This window comes from Chiloscyllium plagiosum, chromosome 14 (assembly GCF_004010195.1).
Source record: "Chiloscyllium plagiosum isolate BGI_BamShark_2017 chromosome 14, ASM401019v2, whole genome shotgun sequence".
In the NCBI taxonomy this organism is placed as follows: Eukaryota; Metazoa; Chordata; class Chondrichthyes; order Orectolobiformes; family Hemiscylliidae; genus Chiloscyllium; species Chiloscyllium plagiosum.
This window is the reverse complement of record NC_057723.1, coordinates 12,304,311-12,330,447: the sequence shown is the minus strand read 5'-3', so window position 1 is coordinate 12,330,447 and position 26,137 is coordinate 12,304,311. Positions and strand designations below refer to the sequence as shown.

General features: G+C 39.8%; 1 protein-coding gene across 1 annotated transcript in view; it reads right to left on the bottom strand.

Annotated features, from left to right (window-relative positions):
* Positions 1-25,596, bottom strand: part of LOC122556490 — a 41,240-nt gene extending 15,644 nt beyond the window's left edge. The window contains exons 1-7 of the mRNA XM_043703180.1: positions 25,465-25,596; positions 16,347-16,685; positions 13,024-13,281; positions 11,053-11,385; positions 10,705-10,974; positions 7,515-7,853; positions 1,005-1,262 (exon numbers count right to left, since the gene is read on the bottom strand). Coding sequence (XP_043559115.1) covers positions 1,005-1,262; positions 7,515-7,853; positions 10,705-10,974; positions 11,053-11,385; positions 13,024-13,281; positions 16,347-16,685; positions 25,465-25,525 — 1,858 coding nt within the window. The 5' untranslated portion in view covers positions 25,526-25,596. The remainder of the gene's footprint in view (positions 1-1,004; positions 1,263-7,514; positions 7,854-10,704; positions 10,975-11,052; positions 11,386-13,023; positions 13,282-16,346; positions 16,686-25,464) is intronic.
* Positions 25,597-26,137: the final 541 nt, after the last annotated feature.

The following is a 26,137-nucleotide window of genomic DNA, read 5'->3' as shown; positions in this document are numbered from 1 at the left end:
AGAGACCTTGGAGTGCAGGTTCATAGCTCCTTGAAAGTGGAGTGGCAGGTAGATAGGATAGTGACAAAGGCGTTTGGTATGCTTTCCTTTATTGGTCAGAGTATTAAGTACAGGAGTTGGGAGGTCATGTTGCGGCTGTACAGGGACAGGACATTGGTCAGGCTACTGTTGGAATATTGTGTGCAATTATGGTGTCCTTCCTATCGGAAAGATGTTGTGAAACTTGAAAGGGTTCAGAAAAGATCTACAAGGATGTTGCCAGGATTGGAGGATCTGAGCTACAGGGAGAGGCTGAGCAGGCTGGAGCATCGGAGGCTGAGGGGTGACCTTATAGAGGTTTACAAAATTATGAGGGGCATGGATAGGATAAATAGACAAACTCTTTCCCTGGGATCAGGGAGTCCAGAATTAGAGGGCATAGGTTTAGGGTGAGAGGGGAAAGATATAAAAGGGACCTAAGGGGCAACTTTTTCACGCAGAGGGTGGTACGTGTATGGAATGAGCTGCCAGAGGATGTTGTGAAGACTGGTACAATTGCAACATTTAAGAGACATTTGGATGGGTATATGAATAGGAAGGGTTTGGAGGGATATGGGCCAGGTGCTGGCAGGTGGGACTAGATTGGGTTGGGATATCTGGTCGGCATGGACGGGTTGGTCCAAAGGGTCTGTTTCCATGCTGTACATCTCTATGACTCTCTGACTCTATGACATTGGTACACAATTCTATATAAAAATCTAAAAGGGACTTCAAACAATGCTCAAACAGAAAGAGGCAAGATAAAACAGACTGAATCAATTTGAAAACATTAACTGGATTCCCATTCCCTATCATTTTGGATCTGATGCCATTTGCACTTCAATTCACAAATTAAACTTCGGATGCCTACTGAATCCACAATCTACAGTAAAATCCCTGTTGTAGCTATTGATTTCACTGCTGGCCTGGTAACACTTGGACACAATTTTTTTTAAAATTCCACTCCGATATAGATTTGGACTTGCCTGGATACAGATGTATGGCCGCAGTAATTACAGTAGCATCATTTTCCTGCACTTCACATGTGAATGAATTTCTTTCAATATTTCTGATGATCAGATAGACACTGTCATTCAGTCGAATCTCATCAGTGTTGTTCCCCCTGTTATGCCAAAATGGATCTCTTTGTTTCCAGTGGAGACTCAATGTATCTGAGAATCTGGAGATGGTGCAATTGAGGGTGATGTCGCTGCCCGCTACAAGCCTCCATGAAATGGTCCCAACTGTAAAAATAAAGATGCGAGCTGCGGCAGTGATTGATAAGTTGAACTTTCTCTGAAACATATTCACAGTTCTTTTTCCAAAGTTGGCAATTGTTAAGATGCATTATTCAGGACACAACTCAATAACAACAAAAACATTCAGTAGCAATAAAAAAAGTAGGATCAGAAGCGGGCAATAAAAATGCTCCTCTATTCAGTAAAATCACGGCTGTATTTTTATATCACCTCCACTTTCCAAGCAAATCCTCATATCCATTCATTTTCTGTGTCCAAACATAACCTTGTGATTAGGATAAAAGTTAGTGAGTTGCCAAATAAAGGGGGATTAGATTAGATTAGATTAGATTAGATTAGATTAGATTAGATTAGATTAGATTAGATTAGATTAGATTAGATTAGATTAGATCACCCGGAGGAAACCCACGCAGACACGGGGAGAACGTGCAAACTCCACACAGTCAGTCGCCTGAGTCGGGAATTGAACCCAGGTCTCTGGCGCTGTGAGGCAGCAGTGCTAACCTCTGTGCCACTGTGCCGCCCACTGTGCCACCGTGCCACCCACAGTGGCACAGTGCTTTAAATGCTTTATTAACTGCATATCTCATCTCATTAAATATTCAACTTCCGATCTTAGTAAATGCCTCAAACATGCCATCTCAACATGAAATCAGAGTGGTACATGGACACTGGCTGCAAACAGCCTCCAAGCAAACATCACTCAGGCATGATCCATGGATACCATGTCCATGGACTTTGGCATCCAAGATTTGCCAATCCCTCAGGATCCTCTTGGTTTCAATGTATCCACTTATGGGATGCTTAGGAAGCACAGGGAGAAAGTGAGGACTGCAGATGCTGGAGTACCAGAGTTGAAAAATGTGGTGCTGGAAAAACACAGCAGGCCAGGCAGCATCCGAGGAGCAGGAGAATCGATGTTTTGGGCATAAGCCCTTCTTCAGGAATGGGTCATGACAAAGCTTCCTGCCCTTGTGTCTGCACCAAATGTCAAGGCAAGACAGAAGAATTATGAGTCTCATAACCCTGGCTGAGCGGGCAAAGTGCAAAAAAGAGAGGCATGGCAATACAAGACAGGAATACTCTGAACATCAAAGTGAGTGAACGCTCTGACAGCAAGGAAAGAAGCAGTGATGTAGCCTTGTCCAGTCCATGAACTGGGTGTGTGTCCCTGAGCATACGGTGTCCTTGCTACAGCATTGCAATGATAATTGTTGGTGTGACCCAAGGTGTAGCATTGAAGTGCAGAAGCATCCTGTACATGGAACAGAGATGTACCATGCAAGTTCTTAGGGATTGGCATATATTGGAATGCCAATACCTGTGGATGGTGGTGAGCATGACGCCAATGCCCATGGAGTGCACTCTGAGATGTTGGTAGCTGGTGTCCAACACGGAGGCTGTACAGAATAAACTGCAAACTAAATTCGCCAGGTACCAATTCTGATTTCTATGCTGAGTTTTTGTGACATTTAGTTTGTTTGGCAAATTTGATAAGATAGAAAGCTGAGGCAGGTAGGGCAGTTAAAAAAAAAGCAATAATCCCCCATTAATGGGCAACTCGCTGTTGCCTAGCAAGAACCTCACCATGCTCTATGTGAACCGCATAAAAGTTTTCAAGAGTTGCTTCTGACATGGAGAAAGGTCAGACTGGACTTACCATCCAATTCTACCATAAATGTGCATTCTAGCTCCTAATCTTCATTCCCTCGGCAAGAATCAAGTATACTCTTAACCTGCTCAAAGCAACAGTTCCTCGATTAACAAAAACATCAAAGAAATTGCTGGAGAAACTAAGCAGGTCTGACTGCATCAAGGAGGAGAAAGCAGAGTTAATGTTTTGGGCCCAGTGACTCTTCTTCAGAACTGATTGTTATTTGTTAAAGGTAAATGATAAGTAGAGATGGAGCCCAGAGAAAGAAAACACCAGCTCAGCAGTGAAAAGACTGGATAAAAGTCAGCCTGGCGCGAGTCAATACCTGTTAATGGGAACCATTAGTAGCTGACAATGAGATGGTTGTGGTAGCAGCCCATGTGATGACAGGTCCTGGGGTGGAGGGGTGGGTGAAGGACATGGAAAGCCTAAAAGTTTTGAACTTAATATTAAGTCCTGAAGGCTGCAGGGTCCCCAAGTAGAAAATGAGATGCTGTTCTTGCAACTCATGCTGAACTTCACTGGAGCATTGTAGCAAGCTCAAGACAGAGACATTAGCCAGAGAACATGGTGGTGTGTTGAAATGGCAGGTAACCAGAAACTCAGAGTCGTTCTTGTGGACAGAACATAGACTGGGAGACCACATTGTAGAACATTTATGTCTTGACTCTCCAATGTAGAGGAGATCACATTGTGAACAGCACATACAGTAGACTGCACTAAGTGAAGTGCAGATAAAAGGCTGCTTCACCTGGAAGATTTGTCTGGGGCCTTGAATAGTGAGAAGGGAAGAAGTAAACATGAAGGTGTCACACCGTATACGATTGCAGGGGAAGGTCCCATGGGTATATGGGAAGGTGTTGCGTGTGAGGGAGGAGCGGACCCAGAGGGATTGGTGTTTACAGAAGGCTAACAAGGTAGGGGAGGGGAATATATGTCTGGTGGTGGCATCCCACTGCAAGTGCTGGAAATGGTGATTTATAATCCTTTGGAATGGATGCTGGTGGAGGGCAAAAGAGGACCGGGGTCTTTATTGACAATGAAGGTGGGCAGAGAAGGAGTGAAGGTAGAAGTGTGGGAGATGGGTGCGTCACAGCTGAGGGCTTGTCACTGCCAGACCTGCTAAATTTCTGTTTTCGTTTCAAATTTCCAATATCTGCAGTTCTTTGGGGTCTTTTTTTGTTTAGATGTCATCAATCAATCCCTCATATCTAGAATTAGGTTTTATTGTTCCATGTACTCAAGTACAGAAGTACAGGAGTACAGTGAAAAGTTTACAACATCACCTCTCACGGTGCCATCTTAGGTACAAAGTACCTTGGTACAAATCTTAGATACAAAAAGAGGAATAAAGAAGGAAAGAAGTTGCATTACCTTACACTGCTTCATTGTATACATTAGAAATAAGACATAGTTAAAAGGATAAACATTACAGTCAAATAAACAGATTACAGATAAAGATTACATTGCAATAGCTCAGCGCAGGATCTTCCATATGTGGTCTGACTGCCTCACAAGCCACTGATCACCCATGCCTCACCCAGACAGCTGTACTCAGTATTCTGAATTAAGTCTTCACATCTCCTCTCAGGATCATTACTTGCAAGAACGGTTCAAAATCTTTCCTTTGCTCTGACAGCCTTATAGTAAAACATTATTTTAACTCAATTCTCACATGGGTCTTGGCACATACTCTTTAGCTTCATACTGAGTCACTGAGCACCCACACTGTATTTGTGGTTATGAAAACAGATAGATAGAGTCATAGAGATGTACAGCACAGAAACAGACCCCTTCAGTCCAATTTGCCCATGCCGATGAGATATCCTAACCGAATCTAGTCCCATTTGTCAGCACTTGGCCCATATCCTTCTAAACCCTTCCTATTCATAAGCCCATCCAGGTGCCTTCTAAATGCTGCAATTGTACCAGCCTCCACTACTTCCTCTGGCAGCTCATTGTATTCATGCACCACCTTCTACATGAAAATGTTGCCCCTTAGATCCCTTTTATATTTTTCTCCTCTCACCCTAAATCTATGCCCTCTAGTTCTGGACCTGCCTACCTACAAGTGAAAACACTTTGTCTATTTATCCTGTCCATGAAAAATAGTGAATCATTGGTTGAAATGATGGAATCCAGATGTGTTTTGCAAATGATAATTTGTTAATAATCTGTTGATGTACTATTGCCTCAGGTTAGATTAGATTCCCTACAGTATGGAAACAGGCATTTCAGCCCAAAAGTCTACACTGACCCTCCAAAGAGTAACCTACCCTATATTTACCCCTAGCTTGGCAATTTAGTATGGCCAATTCACCTGATCTGCAAATCTTTGGATTGTAGGAGGAAACCGGAGCACCCGGAGGAAACCCACGCAGACACGGAAAGAATGTACAAACTCCACACAGACCTTTGCCCAAGGTCGAAATCAAACCCAGATCCCTGGCACTGTGAGGCAGCAATGCTAACCATTGAGCCACCATGCCACCCAATCAGGAAGACATAGAATGATGTAACTGGAAAAAGACAATATTGTCGAAGAGAATACTGAGATACAAACTCCTATACCTAGACAGGATTGACATTCACAAAGAGGTGGTGTTAGCAATTCTGGAGAGTGTGAAAAATAGATAAATCTCCTGGGCCAGATGGGATTTATCCTAGGATTCTGGGAAGCTAGGGAGAACATTGCAGACCTTTTGGCTTTGATCTTTATGTCGTCATTGTCTACAGTAATACTGCCAGAAGACTGGAGGATAGCAAATGTTGTTCCCTTGTTCAAGAAGGGAGTAGAGACAACCTTGGTAATTATAGACCAGTGAGCCTTACTTCAGTTGTGCATAAAGTGTTGGAAAGGGTTATAAGAAATAGGATTTATCATCATCTAGAAAGGAATAATTTGATTGAGGATAGTCAACCCAGTTTTGTGAAGTACTACATCATGCCTCACAAATCTTACTGAGTTCCTTGAGAAGGTGACCAAACAGTGATAAAGGCATTTGATAAGTTTCCCCATGGTAGGCAATTGCAGAAAATATGGCGGCATGGGATTAAGGGTGATTTGGCAGTTTGGATCAAAAATTGGCTAGTTGAAAGAAGACTGATGGGAAATGTTCATCCTGGAGTTCAGTTACTAGAGGTGTACCGCAAGGATCTGTTTTGGGGCCACTGCTGTTTGTCATTTTTATAAATGACCTGGATGAGAGTGTAGAATCATGGGTTATTAAATTTGGTGTTGACACGAAGGTCAGTGGAGTTATGTATAGTGCTGAAGGATGTTGCATAGATAAGCTGCAGAGCTGGGCTGTTAGGTGGCAAATGGAGTTATACCACAGCAAAGTGTGAGGTGATTCACTTTGGAAAAAGCAACAGGAATATAGAGTACTGGGCTAATGGTAAGATTCTTGACAGTGTAGATGAACAGAGAGATCTCGGTGTCCATGTACATAGATCCCTGAAAGTTGCCACGCAAATTGATAGGGTTGTGAAGAAGGTGTACGGCATGTTCGGTTTTATTGGTAGAAGGATTGACTTTCAGAGCAATGAGGTCATGTTGCAGCTGTACAAAACTCTGGTGCAGCCGTGCTTGAAGTATTGCATACAGTTCTGGTCGCCACATTATAGGAAGGATGTGGAAGCTTTGGAAAGGGTGCAGAGGAGATTTACTAGGATGTTGGCTAATATGCAGGGAAGGTCTTATGAGGAAAGGCTGAGGGACTGGAGGCTGTTTTTGTTGGAGAGATGAAAGTTGAGAGGTGACTTAATTGAGACATATAAAATGATCAGAGGATTAGATAGGGTAGACAGTGAGAGCTTTTTTCCTCAGAAGGTGGTGGCTAGCATGAGGGAACATAGCTTTAAATTGAGGGGTGACAAATATAGGAAAGATGTCAGAGGTAGTTTCTTTACTCAGAGTAGTAGGGGCATGGAATGCACTGCCTGCAACAGTAGTAGACTGGCCAACCTTAAGGACATTTAAATGGTCAGTGGATAAACATACGGATGAAAATGGAATAGTGCAGGTTATTGGACTTCAGATTGTTGTGCCAACTTGTGAAACCATCAAGGGCTGAAGGGCCTCTACTGCGCTGTAATGTTCTATGTTCTAACTTCTGAATAACATTTTCTCAACGCAAGGGGAACTGAGTCCCAAAGCAGCAGAACTTACCTTAGTGCAACTGAATGCTGGTGTGGAGCAGACAGGGGGTTTGGAGCAGAGCAAAGCAGTTGCTGGACTGAGGCCTGGTTCAGGCGGTCAGACCAATGCTGCTGCAACGTAATGTCTATTTGAAATTCTTTAGTGGACTGTAATTTTAATCCTTTAACTATCCTATTCCTAACTCATTTTTTAGACACTTTAAATAATGCTACCACTTTTCCTTTTGTTCCTGTTTTGCAACCAAGATTTGTACCCAGGTAATTGTACCTAAGATCGTGCCATTAGAAGCAGCCATTGTAAAGATTTTTCACGGTACTCCTGTCCTTCTGTCCTGGAGTACACATGATAATAAAGGATATTCTATTCTATTCTTTGGAATGAGTATTGTAATTATTGCTGTGATAATGCTCATTTTTCTTACCTTTAATGCCAAACAATTCATATTGTTTCAGGATTGTGGTACTGGACTGTCCTTGTCGACAGCTGAACATTCCTGCGAGCTCAAATCCAGGTCTTGTAATCCTCAGATTAAGGGTACCATTAACCTGATTTATCTGGTTGTGTAGGCTTTGTGTGTCATTGTACTCCTTGCTCCATTGTACTTTCCACCTTGTACCATCGCTGTGAAAAATACCCAACTGCTTTGTCAATTGTTGCCCAGAATGTGGTTTCCATTCCCAGGTGACAGGACCATTTCCAGCATGTTCTGGACCATTTAATACTAAGCTGTTGGAATTTTCTGAAAAAAAAACTGTATTTCCTGCAAAGAAGAAACACATTTTAAAAAAATAATTAAGTGGCAGCTCAATCACCCAATGAACGTAATAATGTGTTTTTTAATTCACTCATGGGATGTAGGCATCATTGGTTGGGCCAGCATTTATTCCCCATCCTGAGTTAAATTATTTACAATGTGCAATTTCTTGAAAAACTTCATTCAGGATACCAGGGATTATAATAACGTTGCTTATTGAAGCTTAATGGGCACAAGCTAATTGTCACATTTCTTATTACAACTGAAACCATGCATCGGAGGAAATGCAAAAGTGTACTCGAAGGTTATGAAAGATCTCTTGGGATGGAAGTTACTTTTTCTTTTTTCAGTTTGACTCATTACCCCATTCTTGCCTCATTGTTATTTCTCCTTTCAAAACATGAAATTAATAATTGCTCTTGGTGTTTTTAATGCAATGGCTGAGTGATGAAAATCAGGGACCCACGAGAAGTTGGAGTCTGAGGAATGTGGAAATCTCAAAGAGTACCAGGAAGTAATGGAGATAAGGTGGCACGGTGGCTCAGTGGTTAGCACTGCTGCCTCACAGCACCAGGGACCCAGGTTCAATTCCTGCCTCGGGTGACTGACTGTGTGAGTTTGCACATTCTTCCCAGTTCTGTGTGGGTTTCCTCTGGGTGCTCCAGTTTCCTCCCACAATCCAAAGATATGCAGGTTAGGTGAATTGCTCATGCTAAATTGCCCATAGTCAGGGGTAAAATATAGGGAAGGAGAATGGGTGTGGGTAGGTTACTCCTCCAAAGGGTGGGTGTGGACTAGTTGGGCCGAAGGGCCTGTTTGCATACTGTAGGGAATCTAATCTAAGGCGGTATGAGTCCATGCAGGAATTGGAACACAATGGGATGGATTTTCCCCTCTCTAGGTGTAGTGTGAGAGGTGATTAAGAAGGGGAAATAATTGGGCAAGTTGGCTGTGGAGGGAAACTCCAACCCCCTCCCTTCATGCCACCTCAGAAATTATGTTCTGGCTGGGAAGCTCCATGTGCAAGCTTCTCAACCCACCATGAGTTGCTGATACAGCTGAAGGCAATTGTGCCTAGAATTCCATCGTGAAGAACTCTTGCAAGATGTCCTGTGGCTTAGATGATCAGCCTTCAATAAATACAATCATTCTCCTTTGTGCTAGGTCGGAATCCAAACAGCATTTTCCCATTATCCCTTTCACTCCAGTTTTGATAGGACTCCTTGTCATACTTAGTCAAATACTGTCTTGAGGTCAAAGGCAGTCATCCTCACTTCCCTTAGTCATAGAGTCATAGAGGTCTGCAGCACAGAAAAAGGTCCTTTAGCTGATTGAGTCTGTGCTTGTCAAAAATAAACACCTAACTATTTTAATCTCATTTTCCAACACTTGGTCCATAACCTTATCTGCCTTGGAACTGCAAGTGCAGATGTAAGAGGTCAGCACATTTTTCCCATGTTTAGTCCAAGGCTGAAATGAGGCTAGAAGCTTAGTGGCCCGAACAGAACATAAAGTGAGCACCAGTTAGGAGACTATTGCTGAGCAATAGCCACTTGGTCATGGTTTTGATGACTCCTTCCATCACATGGGTATTAATTGAGAATAGACTATTGGGATGATAAGTAGCTGAGTTGGATTTGTCCTATGTTTTGTGGATACAACATAGTTGGGAAACTTTACAGATTTACAGGTAAACACAATTTCAGAATAAAAAGCAAGCCATTTAAAATTGAGTTGACGATAAATATTTTCACTCAAAGGGCAGTGAATCTTGGGAACTTATAAATGTTTAAAGCTCAGTCATTAAGAAAGTTCAAGACAGACATTGAGAGTTTTCTTGTTATATATGATTTTAAAAGCAGGGAGATTGCATGTGAATATGACATCGAGGTAGATGATAACCTATGATATAAAATGGTGGTGCAGGCTCATGGGATTGGATGGCCTATGAATGTATAGAATGCTCCTATTTTCAGAGATGCTATTGTTGGAACTAACTTCAGACTGTTAATGTGAGGATTAAACAATGGGATTCCATGTTGTTTAATAACCTACAGGAAGACAGCTTTAAATATATATTTGCACCAGACTTATTGAGCCCAAATGCTTATGCCAGATGCTCATATGCAAAGCATTGGCAATGAAGTGTGAATCTGGCTCCCCACTTCAAGGCACTCCAAGACTGATCAGTACCATGTCTCAGTGCCATACCTGGGTTTATTATATTCACATTGTCTGCTGTTCCCTGTATTATATAAGAACACAATAAATATGAGCAGGAGTAGGTCATTCTGTCTCTCAAGCCTGCTGTGCTATTTGATAAGATCATGGCAGATCTGTCCCAAACTTCACCTCCTCCTTTATGCCAGTTCCTCCTAGCCTTTAACTCTTTTATGTTTCAAAACTCCATTTGAATTGAAAAATGTAATACTTTTAATGATGTAACCTCCACAAACCTCTTGGTAGAGAATTTCAGGCATTCACAACCTTCTGAGAGAAGAATTTCCATGCACCTTATTCTGTAACTCTGTCCCCTATCTTGATTGCACCTGAGAAATAGTGAATCAACTGTAAAGTCCTTTGGGACTTACTGTCGTGTAAGTTGTTATACAAATGCAAGACCGGTCTTCTATCATTTTCCTTGCAGCCACAGGCTTGCTTTTCACCAGAGATTTGCTGTACACCTCGATACTGTGTCTCACATAACAGGCTTGAGGAAGCCTTTGTATTGCTTTTCTGGCATACAATATGTAGAGCTATTGGTACTACATAGCACCAATGTAGCTTCTGCTACTGTACAATGCAGAACAATTCATTCAGTGGCAGTTTTTAATTTATTCTTCATCATTTTACTTACTTGTAATTTCCAGATAATATGGGATTATAACTTTGGGACTGTTCTGATGCAATAAAACACATGTCCAGTTCCCTTTGGCTCTGTCAGCTTTCTGAATAATCAGACGTAGGGATTTCTCTTTTTCATTATGACCAGTCACTGTTTTCTCTGCCACAACTTTACCATCACTATTGATCCAAACAAGTCTGATTGATTCAGTGACATCGGAGACAGAGCAGGTCAGGGTAACAGAGTCTTCCTCAGTCTCTGCATCAGAGGGTTCCGCTGTGACTGTGTAAACAAGAAAATCATTTAGATTATAAACAATAACAAGATCATTGGAAACAGCATCAGCATTCTGTCCCTTACCTTTAACTATGATGAGTTTAATGGTCTTACGCTTTGCTGAATCAGCAGTTAATGTGTAAACTCCTGCATCACCAAACAGCACTGGGGTAATCTGTATAGAAGTCATGTAGTACCACGAAGAGGTAATTATTCGACTCCCAAAATATGTCTTTTTCAAATGTAATGGAGGAAAGGAAGCAATCTGCTCATCTTGATTTGGATAACGATCTGACTTCCAAGTCCAGGTAAAATCATGGAATGTCCTAAAGAAGGTATTACTAACCAGGTGAAATTCACTGTGAACTGTACTTGACCGATAACATGTGTACTCAACATCACGAAAATCATATTTGACTGTAACAGAAAAAGAAGTTTTGACTTTAGCATTCTAACAGTTACAGCAGATAAAATGTTCGTTAAACCTTTCCTTTTTTAAAAAATAAAGGTTTCTTCAAAATTTCATTCCCCCAATTTTTAATGGGCTTCTTTGTGATTTAAAAAAAAAGACAATAAAATACTTGCGAAGAGTCAGTTAATATTGCACCTGGCAACTTGTTTCCAGGTAAGAATTTGGTTCATTTCGAAGCTTCAAAACAATTGTTCAAGACCCATATAATGTTGGGGCACCCAGGTTCAAAGGCAGAAAGTGGAATTTGAGTTAAAAAATAAAAAAAACTGTCCTTTCACTGAAAGGTCACTGGCCTTGAAATGTTAACTTGAATTTTCTCTCCACAGATGCTGCCAGACCTGTTGAGTTTCTCTGATATTTTCTGTTAGATTTCCAGTGACTGCAGTTCTTGGTTTTTATTAAAAGAACCTTGGCATCAGCTCCTGGACTGGAGAACTAAATTTGTGAAATATGAAATTATCTAATATATTTCTTTGCCAGAAAGGAGGGAGAGAGTAATCCTCAATCCTAAAAGGATTTAAGAAGGCTAAGAATTTATAGCCCTCCCTTGCACATGAGCTCCAAACCTTTCACTTCCAATGTGAACAAATCCCTTGATCTCCTCTTCATGTCTGGACACCACCTGTTGAACTATTCATGCAGGGACCAAGTGGTCTGTTCATTACCTTGCTTTTCATTACAGTTTGATTTTTTTCAGTATCTAATGAGATCTGACGAGGTCTTCACTCCAAACTTACATTCCTGCAGCTCATCCAAAGAGAACAGTGCGTCCAAGGACAGTAAAATCCTATTAACCATTAGTTCCCTCTGCTGCCCTGGGAAAACTTGGAGAACAGTATTGTTGTTGTGGTTCTGTTCGCCGAGCTGGAAGTTTTTGTTGCAAACGTTTCGTCCCCTGGCTAGGCGACATCATCAGTGCTTGGGAGCCTCCTGCGAAGCGCTTCTTTGATGTTTCCTCCGGTGTTTATAGTGGTCTGTCCCTGCCACTTCCGGTTGTCAGTTTCAGCTGTCCACTGTAGTGGTTGGTACTACCATTTGTACACTACCAAATACCATGCAAGGACTGCACAAAACACTATATAAGACAAACAGGAAGACAGCTAACAATCCGCATACATGAACATCAACTAGCCACGAAACGACATGACCAGCTATCCTTAGTAGCCACACACGCAGACAACAAGCAACATGAATTCGACTGGGACAACACTACTATCATAGGGCAAGCCAGACAGAGAACAGCCAGGGAATTCCTAGAGGCATGGCATTCATCCACAAACTCCATCAACAAACACATCGACCTGGACCCAATATACCAACCACTACAGCGGACAGCTGAAACTGACAACCGGAAGCGGCAGGGACAGACCACTATAAACACCAGAGGAAACATCAAAGAAGCGCTTCGCAGGAGGCTCCCAAGCACTGATGATGTCGCCTAGCCAGGGGACGATACGTTTGCAACAAAAACTTCTAGCTCGGCGAACAGAACCACAACAACGAGCACCCGAGCTACAAATCTTCGCACAAACTTTGAGAACAGTATTGTTTTAATATCCACTTTATTGTACATTTGGACTTACCTTGATTCACATATATATTCTCAGTAATTATGGCGGTCCCATTTTTCTGTACTTCACATGTATAGAGATTAAAATCCACTCCTCTAATACTTCTAACTATCAGATAGACTGTATTATTCAGATGGATTTTGTCCCTCCCATTTTTCAGAAAAAGGACTGTCTGTTTCCAGTGAAGACTGACTGTATCCAAGAGTCTGGAGATGGTGCAACTCAGTGTGATGTCACTGCCCATTTCAGGGTTCTGCGTATCTGTCTCAACTGTAAAGACAGAGGCATAAGCTGGAGAATCATTTGGTAAATATGCAATTTCTGAAGGATAGCCGCAGTCCCAATTTTTATTTTGTTTCAATATAGTGTAGATTAATAGTCATTTGGCTGTACAAATCCTGAAAATGACATATATTGTCAAAGCTTTCTGTCTTTCACTCATCAGAACAATTTACTGGAACAGCAATTTAAGAGAGAAAAATATATACTGCATGAGAGAAAACTGCTGGTTGGTTGGCAAGTGGACTGTGGTTGAGACATTGTTATTAGGAATTCACAAATTAACAATGATTACCTGTTAATCAAACATAAACAGAGCCTAGCAGTTAATTGTCAATCATCATTAATTCATCACAAGATTCACTATCCTCTGAGTAAAGAAATCCCTCCTCACCTCACCTCAAACTTAAATGGGAGCCTCTTAACCTGAGATTATGCCCCCAGATCTAGAGTCACCAGCCAAAAGAAACATCTTTTCTCTATCTATCTCTCTGATGGATAGGTGGATAACCAAACCAGCAGGTGAAGGCAGAAATGAGACACTTTTTTTTTCTTCTTAATTGCTGCTTTGTATCACAAACATTTACCTCCTACTCACTGAAACACAGAGGGTCTCTCTTTCTGAGCTGCTTTTTGTACATAATTAAAACTATGCCTTTCACCTGTGTTTCATAGTTTCTTAATTATACCATCATGAAGGACCACATAGGCATTTCTTTTTGGTTTCTCTTGTTTTACAATTTTATTCACTCACTCTCTTTCTAGTTGTTCTCTTCCACATATTTCATAATTTTTATTTCCATCTCTCTCCTTCCTTTGCCCTGTAACTTTCTCTTTGTCTCTTCTCTCTTTTTATTTTCTAATCTTGCCTGTCTCTGCACTTGCTTCTGTAGCCATGGACAAGGAAAGACACAAGCAATAGGATTAATGCAAGTGGTCAAATTAAGATCCTCATAGGGAAGCAATAGCACTAAGGAGAAAGAGCAAAGACGCATGACCTGAATAAAAAAAAACTTTAACCCTGCTTTCTCTGCACAGATACTGCCAGACATGCTGAGTTTTTCCAGCAATTTCTGTGTTTGTTTCTGATTTCCAGCATCTGGAATTCATTTGGTTTTTGTTTTAGTTTCTCAGCTGTGGAAAGAGAAAGATCAACTATGAATCTAAAATAAACCAAATTATTTTCAGCTACTACTCAGTTAATATCACTCTTTTCACTGTCGGTCAGAAGTTGTGATCAAAACCAAATCTAAGCATAAAACTAAGGCTGATATTAAAATGCAATGCAGGGGGCATGTTGTGTGATTTTTAACTTTCCAAAGTACCATTCTTCAGGTGAAACATTAAGCAATGCTCCATTTATCACCTCTGATGCACCTAAAAGATGCAAAATATTACTCAAAGAGATGCAGACAAATCTGCCCAGTGCCTAGTCTCATGCAAATTCTCCAAGCAATGTCATAAAAATGTTTATCTGGTCAGTAGTCATGGATGGAATGGTGGCTCAGTGATTAGCATTGCTGCCTCACAACACCAAGGACCCAGGTTCGATTCCACCCTTATGTGACTGCCTGTGTGGAGTTTGCACATTCTCCCCATGTCTGTAAGTGATTCCACCAGGTGCTCTGATTTCCTTCTACAATCCAAAGATGTGCAGGTTAGGTGGACTGGCCATGCTCAATTGCCCATAGTGTGCAGGCTAGATGGGTTAGCTATGGAAAATGCAGGAATATAGGGTAGGTAGGTGGGTTGCTCTTTGGAGAGTTGGTATGGGCTGAATGGCCTATTTTAATACTGTAGAGGTTGTATTTCAATAAGCTGTATAAAAACATGCGTAGCGCAAATTGTCTTTTCAAGCATTACTGTTGAATAAGGCATTAAGTTTCGAAAAGGGTTAACTAGCATCATGTGTTAGGCTTCATTATTAAGATTTGAAGGACAAAGACAAGCTAAGAAGCTTTCATAACTCTTTAGCAATGTTCTGTTCTAGTCTGTTCTAGTGCTAAGTCAAAGTAGTCTACAGTATTATGTATTTACTATACTTACTGATCCTGATGCCTCACAGGAAACTGTCACATACTGTATCTTAGAAGCAATGTAACTATTTAACAATACAATGTAATAAATCATTACTGTTTAAAATGATTGAGGTTATCTTCTGCCAAAGACTTTGCATGGGCATCTTCCCCACTACGTACCATAGAATCATAAAATCCCTAGATGTGGAAGAATGCCATTCAGCCCATTGAGACCACACTGACCCATCGAATAGCAGCCCACCCGTTCCCTGTAACCCATGACTAATCCACCTAGCTTGCATATTCCAGGACACTACGGGCAATTTAGCATGGCCAATCCACCTAACCGGCTCATCTTTAGACTGTGGGAGGAAACCAGAGCACCTGGGAGAAACCCACACAGACACAGGGAGAACATGCAAACTTCACACAGCCAGTCATCCAAGGTTGGACTTGAACCCGGGATGCTAACACTGTGAGACAGCAGTGCTGACCATTGAGTCACTGGGCCTCCCCAGTCAGTTACTGAGACTTCATATCAGTAAGTAAAATCTATAAGAAGGATTGGTGATAGTGAATCCACCCTAGGCATCCCACATGGATGAGGCACACAACCAAGACATTACAAAATATTGCAATGGCAGTCATTTGAAGATTAGTTTAGCCACAATATTGTAAGAATTACAGCAGTCACTGCATTTATATAGCTGTAAAGGGCTTCAGGATATCCTGTGGTCATGAAAGGAGGTTACGAATGGAAGATTTTTCTTTTCAAATGTAATGAAAACTATGATCTTACTATCATTACATACTCCAATCAATACAAAATGGATAAGCATTATTCAAGGAAAGTATGGTAATTATTGATGAAGTAATAGAATTAAAATCTATTTTTCCAAGAAGAAATTACAATAAGCATCATGCTTACTGTTGGTTGCTTTTAAGGAAAGCAGCATGATGGGTGAAGCAGCTGTTGAATAATTACTTCTTTGGAACAATTGTTGTAGTAGTATCTGTGATAATACTTGTTACTCTTACCTTTAATGCCAAACATTTCATATTGTGCCAGGATTGTGGTACTGGGATTTTCTTGTTGGCAGCTAAACAATCCTGCGAGCTCAAATCCAGGTCTTGTAATCCTCAGATTGAGGGTACTGTTAATCTGATCTATCTTGCTGTAAATGCTTTGTATATCATTACACTCCTTGTTCCATTGCACCTTCCATCCTGTGCCATCTCTGTGAAAAATACCCAACTGCTTTGTAATTTGTTCCCCAGAATGTGGCTTCCATTCCCAGATGACAGGGCCATTTCCAACATTATCGGACATATTGAATATGAAGATGCCAGAGTTATTTAAAAAGTAGATTTGATTTTCTGTAGGAAGCAAACACAAAAATGTTTTTTTTCTTAATCGAATGAAAGCTCAACAATTAAATTAATTTAATACTTATTTATAATTTAATTTACATTTTATTTACAAATTGAAGTTTGTTTTCAGAAGTTCATGCAACAATAATGCAATGCATTCACAATCCTAAAAGAAAATGAAAGTAATAGAACACATATGAAATACTCAGCAGGTCACAGCACAACTGTGAAGAAAGAAAGTGAGTCAATATTTTAATTAAAGAATTTTTTTTCTCAGAGTTGAAATCTAAACTAGACAAAAACGAAGGAAATAATTTCTACTGCATGGAATAAATCTTTCAGAAATGTCTCTGATGTTTTTCACATCTGAAGAATGAATCACTTTGAAATAAAATATTAGTTCTTGTAAAATTGAACAAATCAACATCACCCAAATAGCAATGAGATAAATGACCAGATAATCTGTAATTGGTGGTCATTCATTGACAGGCCAAATGTAATTCAAATACTTATTATTTTTCTTTAAATAATGTCTCACAGATTAAGATTCAGTGGAGCTATTGGGAAAAGGGCCTCAGTTTGACATCTCGTTCCAGGGAAGCGCCTTGAAGTGCTTTGAAAGACTGGTCATGGCGTTAATCATCTCCAGCCTCCCCGCTACTCTTGACCCACTCCAATTTGCCTATCAGATCACATCAGATGCTATATCACTTGCCCTTCACTCCTCCCTAGAACATCTTGACACCAAGAACTGCTACGTAAGAATCCTACTCATTGACTACAGTTTGGCCTTCAACAGTATTATCCCCTCGAGACTGATTACTAAAATCAGTGATCACAGACTAAGCCCCACTCTCAGCAATTAGATCCTCAGTTTCCTAACCCACAAGCCACAATCAGTCAAGATTGGGGACAATATTTCATCCTCACTAACACTCAACACTAGAGCCTCCCAGAGGTATGTATTCAGCCCTCTACTGTACTCACTGTATATCCATGACTGTGCTGCCAAATACCAGACTAATGCCATTTACAGGTTTGCTGATGACACCACCATAGTCGGTCGAATCTCAGATGGTGGCGAAACAGACTACAGATGGGAGGTGGAAGACCTGTAAAAATAGTGCACTGAGAACAACCTCGCTCTCAATGTCAACAAAACTAAGGAACTCATTATTCACTTTCGGCGAGATGTTACTCATGTTCCCCTATACATGAACAGCACAGAGGTGGAACAAGTGGAGAGTGTCAAGCTCCTGGGAATGGTCATCCACAACAAGCTTTCTCGGACTCTTCATGTGGAAGCACTACTTAAGACGGCTCAACAACATCCCTTCTTCCTCAGGCAGCTGAGGAAATTTGGGATGACGGCGGATACCCTTGCCAACTTTTGTAGGTGGGCCATCGAGAGCATTCCGTCTGGCTGTATCACTACTTGGTATGGCAACTATACCGCCCTGAAGAAGGGCTTATGCCTGGAACGTCGATTTTCCTGCTCCTTGGATGTTGCCTGACCTGCTGCGCTTTTCCAGCGACACATGTTTTAGCTCTGATCTCCATCATCTGCAGTCCTCACTTTCTCCATAGCAACTATACCATTCAAGACGATTACAGAGAGTGGTGAACTTGGCCCGGGCAATCATAATGGCCAACCTCCCATCCATAGAATCCATCTACCAGGCACGCTATCAAGGAAAGGCTGCCAGCATTCTTAAAGATCCATCTCACCCTGGCAATGTTTTTCTACAACCTCTACCTTCGCGGAGAAGGTACAGAAGCCTGAACACATGCACCAGCCAGTTTCGCAACAGTTTCTACACTACTGTTGTTAGAATACTGAATAGACTCAAAAACTCTTAACATTCACCTGCACCTGTGTTTTTGCTTTTGCCGCTGTTTAGCTATTACTTACTATCTATGCTACTTAACTCTGTGATCTGCCTGTATTCCTCACAAGACTAAGTTTTTCATCGTGATTCGGTACACATGCCAATAAATTCAATTCAATTCAATTTGAATGTTTCAGCATTCTTTCAATACAGGGATGGCTGGATAGAAGAATGTGCTGCCAAAGATGCTTGTCTTACACACATCAGGATGAATACCAGAATACCAAATTTTAAACAATCACAACATTTACGTGAAAAGGTACAAACTGGTTGGCAAATTGGCTCTAACTAATCAAGGCATTGCCACAGAAAAAGGGATTCTGAGCCCTTTTGTTGAAGCACTTAGTGTACACCCAGATTTCTGTTAGGGACAGAGTTTCAGGATTTTGACCTAGTAACAATGAGTAACTGTCATCCTTCTCCCTTCCATCCCTCCAACCGACCCCTCCTTCTAACTACCAACCAGATTCAATCCTACCATCGACGGATCAGTTCAAACCTACCATCTGTAGTCACCTATCATCACCTCATCCCTCCACCATTCTCCACACCCTTCCTCCCTTCTCTTTATCTGCACCTCCCCCAACCCCCACCTCCATTCCTGAAGAAGGGTTATATCCAAAACATCAGACTTCTTCACTTCCTGATGCTGCCTGGTCTGCTGTGTTCTTCCAGCAGCCTGCTTATCTACTATTGAGGATAGAGCTGAAAATGTGTTGCTGGAAAAGCGCAGCAGGTCAGGCAGCATCCAAGGAGCAGGAGAATCGACATTTCTGGTATGAGCCCTTCTTCAGGAAACTCATGCCCGAAACGTCGATTCTCCTGCTCCTTAGATGCTGTCCGACCTGCTGCGCTTTTCCAGCAACACATTTTCAGCTCTGATCTCCAGCATCTGCAGTCCTCACTTTCTCCTACTATTGAGGATAATTTGTCAGGAATCACAGCATAATGGAACTAGTAATTCAGAAACCTAATTAATTGAATCAGGGGCTATGTTCAAGTTCTAACACAGCGTTAAAATTCAGTTAACTAAATAAACCTTGAATAAAAGATTAGTTCTTATAATAGTGATCACAGAACTATCAGATTGCCAATCATTCACATATGATATAGAATCATAGGATCAGTCAGTATCAAGGAGGCCCTTTGGCCCGCTATGTCTGAACTGACAAAAAAAACACACTTAATAGATACCAGTCCCATTTTCCAACATTTGGTCCAAATCCTTGAATATCATAACATTTCAAGTGCACATTCAAGTACTTTTTAAAGGTTGTGAGATTTCCCAGCTCAAGTACACTCTCAGACATTGATTCTTACCAGGTGCTGGGTAAAACAAATTTTTCCCAAATCCCCTCTAAATGTCCCACTTTTCACCTTAAATTTTGCCCCCTTTTTATTAAACTTTTAAATCAGGGGTATAGCTATTTTCTTTCCACCTTGTCCATGTTCCTCATAATCTTATACACTTCCATCAGGTTCCTCCTCGGCCTTCTCTGCTCCAAAGAAAACAACCCGAACTTATCCAACCTCTCTTTGTAGCTAAACTGCTCTATTCAAGGCAACATCCTAGTGAATCTTCTCTGCATCCCCTCCAGTGCTATCACATCCTTCCTTTAGTGTGATGACCAGCACTGCTTGCGATACTCCAGCTATGGTCTAAACAAATTCCTATACAGCTCCAATGAAACCTCCTTGCTCATTTAACCTATACCATTGTTGATAAAGGCTAGTGTTCCATATGTTTTCTCAGCTACCATATTAATCTGTCCTTACCATCTTCAGGGATCTGTGAACAAGAAATCAACACATCACTCATTTTTACCTAATCTGGTTTATATGTGAATCCAGATGTACAGATATGTGGTTGACTCTTCCCCTCTGTAATGACTTATCAAACCATTTGTTCTATCTGACATCTGAGCTCAGTTTAATAGTTAATACTCCAGAATATGTAATGAAAGAATATATTGTATATATATGTTGTTTTTTTAAATTTTAAAATAGGAACAAGTAGTTATGGGTTAATTCATAAAAGGCTGTTGTATTAAATGATAGCGAAAGTTGTTTGGAACAAAGACCTAAGTGTATCAGTTCCAAGAAAGTGTTTGACTGCAATCACATGACTTGAAAAAATAGCTATGGTGTTAATGGATGAAATCTATAACATACTACTGAGTTAACATCAGACCAAGAAGTCATTAGTTTTCGGTTTGACTTCAGAACAGAAGATTCAATGTTTACATTCAAAAAGGAAAACATCTTCTGATACTGAGAGAATCAAACCTTTACTTCATGAGAACCAGTCATGCAACCAAAGTGCTTTTGTTTGTGGAGCATCCAAGGCAGGAGAGATTGAAAAGAAATCTTCAAATTGCTAGAACTGAAAAAGTTTAATTCATCAAAATTGTGAAGGGTTTGTGTCAGTGGACTTGGAATTAACTGTCTTTGCCATTCAAGAAGAAGAGACTGGAAGAAGTCAGTTCAGTAAAAACTTAAGTGTTAAGATGGGAATGAAATGGCTCCTGAATTGAGTATCAGTAAAAGGAGATTTATTGGGGAACATGCTGCAACTTTGTTTCAATTCTTTCTATCATATAAACATATACTTTTTTTTTCTGTAACAAACTTATGGTCTGTAGTTAAAGAACAATTAGAAACTGATGTGAATATTCCTTAGTGGCTCATCACTATGGTGATCAGCAGCAAAAATTAAACTTACCAATCTGATTTCCTTCTGGGATCTGATTTTTCAATGCTATCATCAGCTGGGACTACAAAAAAATGGAGGTTCATGCAGGATCAGAATTCATTAAATTTAAGAGGAATCTGCATCGCTTTTAAAGAAATAAGAGTGTGGGGGGACTGGAAAAAAGAGACCAGGAACATATTTTGAAATTTATTGCCTGGATAGGAATTTCAAAATACTTGTGCATTTTACTAGAATATTTCTGCGAATAGAAAGCATAACAGTGGATTATTTGAAATATTTGAAAATACTGAACTGAGAGAATTAGCAGCTAAATTGAAGATAGTAATAAAAATAAATTCTCAAAACAATGAAATGCTTAGAGCAATTATCCAGCTTTTGGAATTAAAAAGCAGGAAGCCTGAATTTGATGCAACATCACTTTAATTGGCTAAGGTTCAGCCAGAAATTTTAAAATCTTGACTTAGCGGGAAAAAGAGAAATGGAAATCTTTAAACATGAAAAGAAGAAAAGAAAGAAAGATAAACAAAACAAGAGTAAAAAGAAATGAAAAGTAAATTAGAAACACTTGAACTAGCAAGTGAGAAGAGAAAGAAACAAGAAAAAATGTTTAAAAGCCAAGAAAGAAAAAAGAAATAAATGGAAATGTAGATGCAATTAACAGAGTTTATACTTCAAGGATATCAGAAACTCTAACGACATTACTTGGAGAAAGAAGGTTAGAATTAAAAGAACAGATAGAAGATCAGAATTGACTCTGATTCCAATGAGGAAGTGAATCCCAACATGTGCGCTCATAGTACAACTGGTCAAGTGACGAGTCTGGATTATCAGTGCATTTCTCCTGTCAAAGTCATATTTGACTACAACTTATTTGGAAGGATTCTTTGACTGCTTCATTAGAGTTTAATGTTATATTCATACAAATTAAAAATATTCATGTGCCCACCAGGGACAATGCTTTATCAAATGCAAACATAATGGAAATCAAATGCTATGATCATCATGGAGCCTGTGTAGCATATGATTGTTATGAAAGTCAGTGTATGTTTAATAGAAACATATTACTGTAAATGTAGCAATGAAATAGTGATACCATGGAATTTTGATTAAAAAATTAAAATGCTCTTAAAGATACCTTTTTTTTATTCAATGTGAAGAAGTGTAATGAAATGTATACAATATGCATGTTATATTTTGGAACTTTGAATACAGGCAGATAATCTTCAATTCTGTGAAAGTAACTTGATTTTTAAACAGAGTTCAGAAAGCAGTTTGGAACATTGAGTGAAGTGTGTCAGTTTCAAGAGAGCATATGACTACAGGCAAATATCTTGGACAACCCCTGTAGTTTCAATGGATGGAATATTTTCATTGTTGCATGTATAACAGTCTATAAAGACAGTGGATTAACTTTGACTTCAAAATGGAAGCTTCAAGATCTTAGTTCAGAAGAATCTGCCATTCTGTTTGGAGGAAGTTTCTCTTAACAGAATAACGGTGCTTTTAGTTCAGGGGAATTAGCCAAATTTTCATGTTAATAGAACTGAAAAGTTTAGGCCATCACAATTGTGGAAGATTCATCCTAGTGGACTCAATAAGGCTTCATAATCTGTCTCTGCAGTACAAGGAAACCAAATGGGAAGGAGATAAGTAAATAAAGAGGAAAGGTAGGAGTGCAATTCCTTTGGAATTGAGTATCTGTAAAAGGATGGTGCTGGGATCAGATCATAACTTTGTTTTACTGTTTATGTTCAGATTTTTCCATTTGCCATCTATATATGAACAACTTTGTTCTTTTTCTCTTCATATAAGAAACTGGAGTTCTATTGTTAAAGAATACCCTATCTCTGTGAATATGTTTCAATGATTAACCACCACAGTAGTCAACTGCAAAAATTAAACATATGATTTCTCAAATGCAGTTTCCTTCTGAAGTCAGACATGTCCAGAGTTTTCAACAGTTAGATTAGTCAAAATTGCAATATACTGGAATCAGAGCAGACAGCACTGAAATTTTTGAATGAATAGATAAAATATGTCATGAAGAGAATAATGTCACATAAAATATCATGCTGACAAATGTAAAGCATTGTCCATGAAAAAATGAGTGAGCTATCTATGCCATAAGAACCTCAAGATAGTCTTAGGGGACTTGACGCTCAACATGTGCAAAGCAGAAATCAGCAAAACCGACAGCTGGTTGAATTTTGTTGCCAAGAATAGAGTAGTGGAAGTTGTGGTCAAACAGATCAGTCTTCCAGTCACAAAGAAATGATGAAAATGTTTACAAAATGAGAAGACTGCAATGAGGAAGGTGGTGTGTGTATGGAATGAGTTGCCAGAGGAACTGTTGGAGGCTGAAACCATTATAACATTTAAAAGGCCTCTGGATAAGTATACGAATAAGAAGATTTCAGAGGGATATTGGCCAAATTCTGGTAAATGGGACTAGATTAGGTTGGGATATCTGGTTGGTATGGATGAGTTGAACCAAAGGGTCTGTTTCCATGCTGTACATCTCTATGACTCTATGACTATAAACATCACAACAATCGTTTCTTTTATCCCTTGTATCCCTATTAGAATCTATTGAAGCAAAAGCAAATATAGGAGAGATTTGGTAAGTGGCTTTATAAAAGAATATAAAATGGTTTTATGCACACCAATCAAAGACAGAAGCTGGGTCTGCTTCTCCATTTCTCTTCAATTTGCCTTCCCCCCCCCCGCAACCTTAATGAATGAAGGTGGATATTGCTTGACAGTCCTCATAAAGAAAACATCTCAGTCCAGAAATTGGGCTAGGTGAATATTCTCTAAACTGCTTCCAATGCTAGTGTATCCTCCTTAAGTAAGGAGATCAACTGTATGCAGTACTCTAATGGTAGTCTCACCAGTTCCCTAAACAGCTGTAGTAAGAACTAGAATCATACAGATGTACAACTTGGAAACAACCCTTCAGTCCAATTCATCTATGCTGACCAGATATCCTAAATTAACCTAGTCCCATTTGCCAGCATTTCTCCACATTTATATTCCACCTCCATTTCAGTAAAGGTCAACAATTTAAATTACCTTCCTAATTATTGCTTCATCTGCAATATCTGTTAAAGTTTTGTGATTCATATACTTGGAGACTCAAATCATTCCATTCTGCAGAATTCTGCAGCCTCTCTCTATTTAAATAACATTCTGCATGTATACTCTTTCACCCAGTAGACAATGTGTCCCACGTAATATGACATTTGCCAGTTCATGTCCATTCACTTATACTATCTTGTGTCCCTTCACAGCTGCCAAGTATCTTTCTCACAGATTGCTTTCCTATTATCTTCACATCTGCAACATACTTGGCTGCAATACAGTTAGTTTCTTCATCCAAGTGATTAAATATTTGAGGCCTTAGTGCTGATCCCTATTGCAGTCTACTAGTTACGGTTTGACAACCTGAAAAAGATTACGAGAAAGTGAGGACCGCAGATGCTAGAGATCAGAAACGACAGTGTGCTGCTGGAAAAGCACGGCAGGTCAGGCAGTATCTGAGGAGCAGGAGAATCAATGTTTCTGGCATAAACTCATGCCCAAAATGTTGATTCTCCTGCTCCTGCTGTACTTTACCAGCACCACACTCCTGAACCTGAAAAAGATAATGACTTTCTTTTTCCTGTTAGTTAGCCAGTTGTCTATTCATGATAAGATATCACTCCTAACTCCAGTAGTACAGTAATCTTTTAATGTGATACTTTATCAAATACTATTTTTAAGGATTCATACATATCAACTACTGATTCCTCTATCCAACCTGCTAATTACATACATTTGTCAAACAAGATTTCCCTTTGACAAAACTATATTGATACTACCTAATTGAATTAAGATTTTCTAAATGTCCTGCTACAACCTCATTAAGAATGGATTCTAGCATTTTTCCACAGTCAGATCAGAGATTTACTGCCATGTAACATCCTGCTTTCTGTATCCCTCTTGAATAGTGGTATTCCATTTGTGATTTTCTATCAGCTGGACTCACTCCAGAATCTAAGGAACTTGGGAAGTTTACAACTAATGCATCCACCACCTCTTCAGACACTTCTTTGTAGATCCTAGAATGCAGATCAGCAAATAAAGGCAACTTGTTAGCTCTTGGTCCCATTATGTGAAGAATGCAATAGAAAGAGCTACTTACCAAGTGCCAAAACAGACTGGAGTAGGAAAATCCAGAAACTGAACACTAAACCGAGGAGCATGTTTCCCTGAGAAATTTCACAGACTGAATTTCCTGGTTCGTTTGTGAATAAATGGACAGATAAATGTGTACACAGGCATTGCTAAACCAACTAGAAGTGAAAGATAGTACACTTCCTCAAATTGTTTCTGAGAATAAAGGGCACATTTTCTGATTTAGAAATACGTTGAGTAGCATGTGACATGTTTATGTGCCCAATTACAATAATTGTCAAACTTAACTGTCTGTCCGCATGTTCACAACTTCCTAATTCTCACAATTGAAACTAAGATATTTTGAGATAGGTGAGCACAATCAAAGGTCAGAGGCTTGCAAAAAATTAATTACTAAGAAGTCTACTATCTTTCTCTGGCTACCACTTTGTGTCAAAGTACAATTAGTATTCACTTAAATAAATCATTTCAGTTCAGGAAAGTGAAGGAACATTTCAGGATCGGAGCTTGAAGATCCGAACTTACATCATGAATATTACATTCTGAAACAACATTTTGCTGTATATTGAATCGATTAATTAGATAATCTCCATTTCTTATGTACTAGCATTTATCTTTCTTTAGACAGAATTTTTGAGAAGATTTGCAGTAGTGGTAATATCAATGGGCAATGCTCTGGG